This window comes from Gobius niger, assembly GCF_951799975.1.
Source record: "Gobius niger genome assembly, chromosome: 10".
In the NCBI taxonomy this organism is placed as follows: domain Eukaryota; kingdom Metazoa; phylum Chordata; class Actinopteri; order Gobiiformes; family Gobiidae; genus Gobius; species Gobius niger.
This window is the reverse complement of record NC_136861.1, coordinates 3,494,709-3,504,962: the sequence shown is the minus strand read 5'-3', so window position 1 is coordinate 3,504,962 and position 10,254 is coordinate 3,494,709. Positions and strand designations below refer to the sequence as shown.

At 49.6% G+C, this 10,254-nt stretch overlaps 2 protein-coding genes across 2 annotated transcripts in view; both read left to right on the top strand.

Moving 5' to 3' along the window:
- Positions 1–187, top strand: part of LOC306968647 (uncharacterized protein) — a 12,149-nt gene extending 11,962 nt beyond the window's left edge. Inside the window, exon 2 of the mRNA XM_079564088.1 lies at positions 13–187. Coding sequence (XP_079420214.1) covers positions 13–185 — 173 coding nt within the window. The 3' untranslated portion in view covers positions 186–187. The remainder of the gene's footprint in view (positions 1–12) is intronic.
- A 468-nt stretch (positions 188–655) lies between these two features.
- On the top strand, positions 656–9,815 carry LOC306969097 (uncharacterized protein; the record flags this gene model as incomplete). The annotated part of the gene is made up of 6 exons (XM_079564699.1): positions 656–663; positions 720–850; positions 955–1,126; positions 3,086–3,264; positions 7,017–7,252; positions 9,503–9,815. The coding sequence occupies 6 exons, from the start codon at positions 656–658 to the stop codon at positions 9,725–9,727; spliced, it is 951 nt and encodes a 316-aa protein (XP_079420825.1). The 3' UTR covers positions 9,728–9,815.
- Positions 9,816–10,254: the final 439 nt, after the last annotated feature.

Genomic DNA, 10,254 nt, shown 5'->3' with positions numbered 1-10,254 from the left:
TTCTCCTCACAGAGCAGCTGAAGTCGGTGATGCAGCGCGTCCTGGAGTTCGCCGTGTCGGAGCTGACGAAGATCGTGGAGGCTTCGTTCGACGACCTGCTGCTGGAGATCACCAAGATGGACAAGGAGCAGCAGAGCCTGGAGGAGCGTCTGGGCCTCGGCCGGTCCGACCCTGGGCCTCGGTAACGTCTTCCTCTGATCTTTCCTTCATTATTAGAGGCGGGCGGAGATACAAATCCCACGAGAACGACACCCTTAACTCCCAACTCCCAAATAGCAACAAAACTGAAACGAAAACATTGGCAAAAAAGTTACAAAAAATCCATGAAAAAGTGGCAAAAATGTCACGAGAAATTGAAAAAAAATTCCGAAAAAATTTCAAAAAAGATACAAAAAGGTGACAAAAAATGAGAAAAAATTACGAAAAAATGAGAAAAATGTGACAAAAAAAGACAAAAAAAACGACAAAAATGTGACAAAAAATGACAAAAAACGACAAAAATGTGACAAAAAATGTGACAAAAAATGTATGAAAATGTGGCAAAAATTTGATAAGAAATTGACAAAAAATAAGTCAAAAATTTGACAAAAATTTGACAAAAATGACAAAAAAAATGACAAAAAAAATGACAAAAAAATATGCCAAAATATGGGGGATGCCATGGTCTCACTGGGTCTCACTGGGTCTCACTGGTCTCGTGGTCTCTGGTTTCGTTGCAGGTCGACGGACCGCGCGGCGGTGGCGAGGGACCGCTCCAGCTCAAACCGAGGACGGAGGAACTCGGAGAACGACTCGATGTCCCCGAGCGGCTCCGAGGAGAACGGAGACAAAGAGAACCACAACCTGCAGCGTGAGACACACACTCGTACTCGCTCACACCCTCCCTCGCTCCCTCTTTCCTTCACCTCGATGGTTAGCTGTAGTTCTGAGCGTGTTCCTCCTCCTCGCCTGCAGGGGGCGCTGTGGCCTCGGACCTGGCCTCGCCTCAGGACTGGGTTCCGATCCTGGACAAAGTGTTCGGGCAGAAATGGTGCGGCGACGTGTGGAGCGCGGAGCGGCAGGACGGAGGCGTTTCCACTGAGACGGGAGGCAGCGGGCGTGGCTCCTCCGCGGCCCCGCCCCTCAGGTACGTCACACCTGCGGTCCCGCCCCTCGGGTACGTCACACCTGCGGTCCCGCCCCTCGGGTACGTCACACCTGCGGTCCCGCCCCTCGGGTACGTCACACCTGCGGTCCCGCCCCTCGGGTACGTCACACCCGCGGTCCCGCCCCTCGGGTACGTCACACCTGCGGCCCCGCCCCTCGGGTACGTCACACCTGCGGCCCCGCCCCTCGGGTACGTCACACCTGCGGTCCCGCCCCTCGGGTACGTCACACCCGCGGCCCCGCCCCTCGGGTACGTCACACCTGCGGTCCCGCCCCTCGGGTACGTCACACCCGCGGTCCCGCCCCTCGGGTACGTCACACCCGCGGCCCCGCCCCTCGGGTACGTCACACCTGCGGTCCCGCCCCTCGGGTACGTCACACCTGCGGCCCCGCCCCTCAAGGTCAGCTCACACTACACGACTTTTATGCCCGATTTTGCTCTAATTCTCAGTCGTGCTGAGTCTAATCGAGTTGCAGGCGGTCACACAGAGTCGGGTCGTGTAGTGCGGGGGGGTCGTGTAGTGCGGGGGGGTCGTGTAGTTGGGGGGGGGTTCGTGTAGTGCGGGGGGTTCGTGTAGTGCGGGGGGGTCGTGTAGTGCGGGGGGTTCGTGTAGTGCGGGGGGTCGCGTAGTGCGGGGGGGTCGCGTAGAGTGGGGGGGGTGTCGCGTAGCGTGGGGGGGTCGTGTCGTGTGGGCGGTAGAAAGACGCGACTAGACTCCAGTCGTAGGAAATCAAACATGTTTGATTTTTAAGCCCGATTTTTGACACACGGGAGAAACGTGGCTGATTTTACCGACACAAATGTGAATGACAGAGAGATATAAAGACAGAAAAACACCGCCGCGCCTCCTTTTTTCACTTCTGTTAAACCAGCGGCACAAACAACTCATTTCATGGCCACAGCCCCACACACGAAACAGCACAACTTTATATCACCAAAGGTTCACCACAAACACCTTTTCCAGCTACATTTCAACCACGTGTTTAGCGGCTCTTACTGAGTTTGGAGACGAACTGTTTAGCTTCACCTCGCGGCTAACGGTGGCTAACGGCGGCTAGCCTCCCCGCTTTCTCCGCTGTCTCCTCCATCCTGAGGTCGACGCCCGTCTTCTTTTCTTATTAAATCCACTGAAACACGTCGCTGACTTTAATCTCCATGTGACAGAACTATAGCCCAGTTGAAGCTTCGTAGTAGCAGTAAGCTAGCGCTGCGGTGTTGTGACATTGTTGACACCGTTGACCGATCGGGACACACACGTTATCCCGCGCTCACAAACACAGGCCTGTCTTTGTGGATTTGGGCTCAGTTTTGAAGCCGTAGAGACGACAGACGCGCTGTGTTATAAAATCAGAATCGTGTAGTGTTTTCGCTCTTACGATTCTCAGTCGTTAAGTGTGAACCCCCAGACGTTCTATAATCGCACTGAATCCAGTCATGTAGTGTGGACCCCCCATTCTATATAAAATCATTTATGACTAGAAAAGTCGTGTAGTGTGAGCTGACCTTCAGGTAATAGTACTTGTGTCCTCAGTCTGGAGCCGCACCTGTCGTCTCTGTAGTAGTATTTGCAGTAGTAGTATTTGCAGTAGTAGTATTTGCAGTAGTGGTATTTGCAGTAGTGGTATTTGCAGTAGTAGTATTTGCAGTAATAGTATTTGCAGTAGTAGTATTTACAGTAGTAGTATTTACAGTAGTAGTATTTACAGTAATAGTATTTGCAGTAGTAGTATTTGCAGTAGTAGTATTTGCAGTAGTAGTATTTGCAGTAGTAGTATTTGCAGTAGTAGTATTTGCAGTAGTAGTATTTGCAGTAGTAGTATTTGCAGTAATAGTACTTCTGTCCTCAGTCTGGAGCCGCGCCCGTCGTCTCTGTAGTAGTATTTGCAGTAGTAGTATTTGCAGTAGTAGTATTTGCAGTAATAGTACTTCTGTCCTCAGCCTGGAGCCGCGCCCGTCGTCTCCTCAGCAGGATCCTCGCTGGACGCCGCTCGAGGACATGGAAGTTTTCTCTCCCGACGAGGACGAGGCCCACGTCACCGCGGCGACCGCCTCCACGCCCGTCACCACAGCAACCACCGCCATCGCCGCCGCCTCAGGCTCCGCCCCCGCCAACAAAGGTGAAAGCTGCAGTGTTTACAACATACAGGCTAACGATGCTAACTCGCTGCAGTGTCTGCAGTGTTTACAACATACAGGCTAACGATGCTAACTCGCTGCAGTGTCTGCAGTGTTTACAACATACAGGCTAACGATGCTAACTCGCTGCAGTGTCTGCAGTGTTTACAACATACAGGCTAACGATGCTAACTCGCTGCCGTGTCTGCAGTGTTTACAACACACAGGCTAACGTTGCTAACTCGCTGCAGTGTCTGCAGTGTTTACAACATACAGGCTAACGATGCTAACTCGCGGCTAGCGCAGTCTTGGCCATTCTGACGCCGTTTTAAGCCCAGGGGTTTATTCATCTGAAAAACTAACCAGCGACTAAAAAGTCCTCAGAAAATCCAAATTAAAGACATACAGCATGTTTATATTGAGGGAAAATGAGCTGCAGCAGAACAATGAAAACGCTGTAGCTACTCGCTAAGTTACTACAAACACACGAGAAAATCTACAGGAGCTGAAGTAAAGACGAAAAGAGACCATTTAAGTAACATCTCAATACTATTGTTAAATAAAAACACATGAATGAATAAAGCTCAGGCATTGGGAGCTTTAGAACATGGGCTTTTCTGTCTATGATGGACAGAGACATAAAAATAAAAATTATATTGAATGAAAATAAACTAAATAAATAAATGGCATCAGCACAATTCTAATATAACTGCTCTTAAATGTGAAATTACTAATTACAAACCAATCTGCTGTGAAAAAAGTAAGAATGTTGAAGAAAATGCCTTGTACTCGTATCGGTATTCGGTATCGGCGAGTACTTAAATCAAAGTACTCGTATCGGTTTTAGAAAAAGTGGAATCGGTGCCTCCCTAATTGTAGCCACAGCTGCCAAACTGTGCCATTGGCCTCTCACTCACACATGCCCCACATTCATGTAATGTGAGTGAAGTGTCTTGCCCAAGGACACAGTGACGACATGCACCTGTTAGAGCATCATCAGACACCCCGCTTTACTCTGGGCCCCCCGCTTTACTCTGGGCCCCCCGAGAGACAGACGACAAGTTAAAGTGACAAAATAAAACAGTGGCTGAATCCGAATGTCCACCCTCGTCCCTATATAGTCACTATATAGTGGTCACATGTGGTAGGGGTGACCAAATGTCCAGAGAGAAAAAAGTAGTGCACTCGAAATTTCCCACAATGCATCTGGAAAAGTAGTGAGCATCGATGGTCAGTAAACGGGTTAATATAGACCACAATGCACTGGGAGAGTGGGAGAAGAGCCTGACAGAGACAGGTCTGTGAACTAAACAACACGACATTCATGTAAAATCCATGTGAAGTAAAAGCGTATCTGACTCGTATTAATCCATAAATATTCTACTGTCTCAGAGTTTGGTCTTTTTTGTTTATTGACCTTTATTTAACCAGGATCGTCCCACTGAGATTAAGAATCTCTTTTTCAGGGGAGTCCTGTCTTTATCACAGAAATACTTTATTCCTGGAGTTTATTGAACTTTTATCAGATGTCGTCGCTCAATCTGCTGGTGTTCGGACACTGGGCTCTGACCGACTCTCGGCGTCTCTGAGCTCACGCTGGGGTGACTTTATTTTTTTCATTTTTTGTGATGATAGTAACGCCTGTAAAAGTGCCAAAACAGTTCTGTTTCATAAAACAAACGTTTGTAACAATAAATAAATTCAGATTAAGAAAAAAATATATATCTGCAGCCGCAGCGCGCGTGACATCACGCAGCTCGGAGAAAGTCGTGTCTTGTGTCCGAATCGCCGACAGAATCAGTGACTATATAGTCGACTATATAGTGACTATATAGTGCGGCCTGTGTAGTGAATGAGGAGTTAGGGACGAGGGTGGACATTCGGATACAGCCACTGCTTTATTTTGTCACTTTAACTTGTCGTATGTCTCGTACGGGGCCCCAGAGTGAAGCGGGGTGTCTGATGATGCTCGTGTCTTGGGCGGCACGGTAGCGCAGCGGTTAGTGCTCTCGCTTCACAGCTAGAAGGTCCGGGTTCGATTCCCACCAGGGACGGGGCCTTTCTGTGTGGAGTTTGCATGTTCTCCCCGTGTCTGCGTAGGTTTCCTCCGGGCACTCCGGTTTCCCCTACCACTAAAAACATGCACAATAGGCCAGGATGAATGATGTGTGTGAGTGAATGGTGGTGGTCAGAGGGTCTGTTGGCGCAGACGTGTGTAGTCGCGAAAGCGCCTCTGACAGTCTCCCCCAGGGGAAACTGAAGCTACAAACGTAGCTTTCCACCACCGAGTATGGAGTGAATGTACAACTGTCTCATGTAAAGCGCTTTGTGACTATATGTCTGTGAAAGGCGCTATATAAATAAAGATCTTCTTCTTCTTCTTCTTGGGCAAGACACTTCACTTACATTACATGAATGTGGGGCATGTGTGAGTGAATGAGGGGTTAGGGACGAGTGTGGACATTCAGATACAGCCAGTGAAATACAAAGCCACAAAAGAACAGTCTCTAAATAGTTAGAGGAAACAGTATTTTTACTCATTTATAATAATCTGAATTTATAATACATTCAAATGATTCAATAATATAATAATTATTACATTAGACCTGCTGCTCAAACGTAATCACACGGGTCGGAGGCGAGTGAGTTAAATCTGTTTCCTAAACTCGTCGATGTGTAAAAAGGTTTTATTTTTCATTGCACAATAGATGTTCTGACACATGTTAACTCGCTGGTGAGTGGCGCCCTCTGCTGGCGCTCGGCTCTTCATCATAAACACGCCATAAGAATCATCCAAATCAGAGGAAGCAAAGCAATAATAATATAGCAATTAAATCAGACACACATAAGAATACATAAAATTATAAATATTAAATGACTCATCAAATAAATGTATAAATAATAATAATAAAAATAAATTAAAAATACATGTTAAAAGAATAAAGAATGAATGAGCCAGTGTGTTACCATGGCAACCCCATGTGTGCAGAATCATACACATGTTGGGTGAGTCTGGAAGGGCATGTGTGCTAACGCTCCTCAGCTGTAGTCTGGAAGGGCAGCTGTAGTCTGGAAGGGCATCTGTAGTCTGGAAGGGCACGTGTAGTCTGGAAGGGCATGTCTGGAAGGGCACGTGTAGTCTGGAAGGGCACGTGTAGTCTGGAAGGCCAGCTGTAGTCTGGAAGGGCACCTGTAGTCTGGAAGGGCATGTCTGGAAGGGCACCTGTAGTCTGGAAGGGCATGTCTGGAAGGGCACCTGTAGTCTGGAAGGGCACGTGTAGTCTGGAAGGCCAGCTGTAGTCTGGAAGGGCAGCTGTAGTCTGGAAGGGCAGCTGTAGTCTGGAAGGGCAGCTGTAGTCTGGAAGGGCACGTGTAGTCTGGAAGGGCAGCTGTAGTCTGGAAGGGCAGCTGTAGTCTGGAAGGGCACCTGTAGTCTGGAAGGGCAGCTGTAGTCTGGAAGGGCAGCTGTAGTCTGGAAGGGCACCTGTAGTCTGGAAGGGCACCTGTAGTCTGGAAGGGCACCTGTAGTCTGGAAGGGCAGCTGTAGTCTGGAAGGGCAGCTGTAGTCTGGAAGGGCATGTCTGGAAGGGCACCTGTAGTCTGGAAGGGCATGTCTGGAAGGGCACCTGTAGTCTGGAAGGGCAGCTGTAGTCTGGAAGGGCACCTGTAGTCTGGAAGGGCACCTGTAGTCTGGAAGGGCATGTCTGGAAGGGCATGTCTGGAAGGGCACCTGTACTAACGCTGCGCTCCTCAGCTCGCCGCTCCTCCGCCTCGATGCTGCACCGCCTGCTCACGCTGCCGTCGCAGCTGCTGGAGGAGGAGGACGTCGACGACGGCGAGATGGAGGCCATCGCCATCTCCATGGCAACGGAGGCGGCGGCGATGGCGGCGGGCCCCACGGAGACGCGCCGCAGCCTGACGTCGCCCGCGGCAACCAGAGACGAGGAGGACGAGGAGGAGGAGGGAGAGGAGGAGGACGACAGACGCAAAGTAATGAACCACACACACAGAAGAAATATAATAATACAGCAGATAAAGGTCAATGATGTCATCAATGACCTTCTCATGACTTAAAAGGATCTGTATCTGATACTTTAGCCATTCCAAAGTAAAGTATAGGCATTTATATGATATGTATGATATATTGTACCTCTACCACTATGGAGCACAAGTATTTTCTCCGCTCCTACACCTTTTGCATAGTACAAATATAAATGAATACACAGCAAAAAGTGAAGTTTGACATCTGTAACACTGCTTCATAAATGGCTAACACACACGCTAATATGCTAACACACAAGCTAATACACACGCTAACACACAAGCCAACACACGCGCCAACACACGCGCCAACACACGCGCTAACACACGCGCTAACACGCGCGCTAACACGCGCGCTAACACGCGCGCTAACACGCGCGCTAACACGCGCGCTAACACGCGCGCTAACACACGCGCTAACACACACGCTAACACACACGCTAACACACACGCTAACACACACGCTAACACACAAGCTAACCCGCGCGCTAACACACACGCTAACACACACGCTAACACACACGCTAACACACACGCTAACACACACGCTAACACACACGCTAACACACAAGCTATCACACACGCTATCACACAAGCTATCACACACGCTATCACACAAAAGCTAGCACACAAGCTAATACACACGCTAAGGCACAAGCTAGCACACGCGCTAACACACGCGCTAACACACGCGCTAACACACACACGCTAACACACACGCTAGCACACACGCTAGCACACACGCTAGCACACACGCTAGCACACACGCTAACACACACGCTAACACACACGCTAACACACACGCTAGCACACACGCCAGCACACACGCTAGCACACACGCTAGCACACACGCTAACACACACGCTAACACACACGCTAACACACACGCTAACACACACGCTAACACACACGCTAGCACACACGCCAGCACACACGCCAGCACACACGCTAACACACACGCGCTAACACACACGCGCTAACACACACAAGCTAGCACACACGCTAGCACACACGCTAACACACACGCTAACACACACGCTAACACACACGCTAGCACACACGCTAACACACACGCTAACACACACGCTAACACACACGCGCTAACACACACGCGCTAACACACACAAGCTAGCACACGCGCTAACACACGCGCTAACACACGCGCTAACACACACACGCTAACACACAAGCTAACACACACGCTAACACACACACGCTAACACACACACGCTAACACACACACGCTAACACACACACGCTAACACACACACGCTAACACACACACGCTAACACACACACGCTAACACACACACGCTAACACACACACGCTAACACACACACGCTAACACACACAAGCTAGCACACAAGCTAATACACACGCTAACGCACAAGCTTGCACACGCGCTAACACACGCGCTAACACACGCGCTAACACACGCGCTAACACACACGCTAACACACACGCTAACACACAAGCTAAATACACAAGCTAACACACAAGCTAACACACAAGCTAACACACACGCTAACACACACACCGCTCTGTCCTGGTAGCTCCATCAGGTGTTCACATTATGGGACTCGCGTTGTTTCTAAAAGTGAATCCACTTTGATTCTGGTGAAGCTTCACAAACATCAGTGACGGTCACAGAAAAACACTGTTTTGGTGAAAGTCGCCGAATCCCGGAGAGAAAAAACAACTTCTGTTGAGTGGCCTCTTCTTTAGGAAGGTTCAATAAAGTCCTCGTGGCCAAACGTGCTTTTCTCCGTGACATTAACGTGTCCAGAGTAGGTTAGAAAGAGCTCCTTCTTCAAACATGGCCACGGGGGCAGCGCTGACCTGGAAGCGCTTCAGGCACTTCCTTTGTTTTTTTTCTTTCTTTCTTATGACAGAAATAATGCACAAGCTGTTTTATGAATTAAAATCAGGCTCACAGACGTCGGGCTCTTCCTGTTTGACACTAGTCACAGGTCAGTGGTTCACCAGCAGGGGGCGGAGCAGCTGCTCAGAGCAGGATTCAGGAGGATTGTTAGAACTGTGTGAACCAAGCCAAAAACCACTCTGGGTGTTTTGAGAAGAAAATAACAAAACAACATGGTTAAAAGCTCCAAAAAGTCGATTTTGTAGGATATAGGACCTTTAAAACAGAACCTGAGCAACGTATTATTAAAAACCTCTCTTGTTTTTTGCTTTTGCAGAGGAAGCGGCGCCGCGTGTGGTCGGAGTGCGAGGACTGCGGCCGCCGCTTCAGCCGCGTGTCCCTGCTGAAGGCCCACCGCCAGACGCACCTCTCCGAGTCCCCGCCCCCGCCCGGCGAGAGCCCAGCCGCCTCGCTGCGCTGTGACGAGTGTGGCAAGCGCTTCTCCTCCAACACGCGCCTGCAGAGCCACGTGCAGACCAGCCACGCCGAGAAGCACGCCTGAAGACCGGGACGGACCACAGCCCTGAGACCAAAACCAGGCCTGCAGGCAAGAAAACGGGCACAAAAATCTCAGAAACAAGCCTGGAAGCCAAGAAACGGGCACAAATATCCCAGAAACAAGCCTGGAAGCCAAGAAACGGGCACAAATATCCCAGAAACAAGCCTGGAAGCCAAGAAACGGGCACAAATATCACAGAAACAAGCCTGGAAGCCAAGAAACGGGCACAAATATCCCAGAAACAAGCCTGGAAGTAAAGAAACGGGCACAAATATCACAGAAACAAGCCTGGAAGCAAAGAAACGGGCACAAATATCACAGAAACAAGCCTGGAAGTCAAGAAACGGGCACAAATATCACAGAAACAAGCCTGGAAGCCAAGAAACGGGCACAAATATCCCAGAAACAAGCCTGGAAGCCAAGAAACGGGCACAAATATCCCAGAAACAAGCCTGGAAGCCAAGAAACGGGCACAAATATCCCAGAAACAAGCCTGGAGGCAAAGAAACGGGCACAAAAATCCCAGAAAC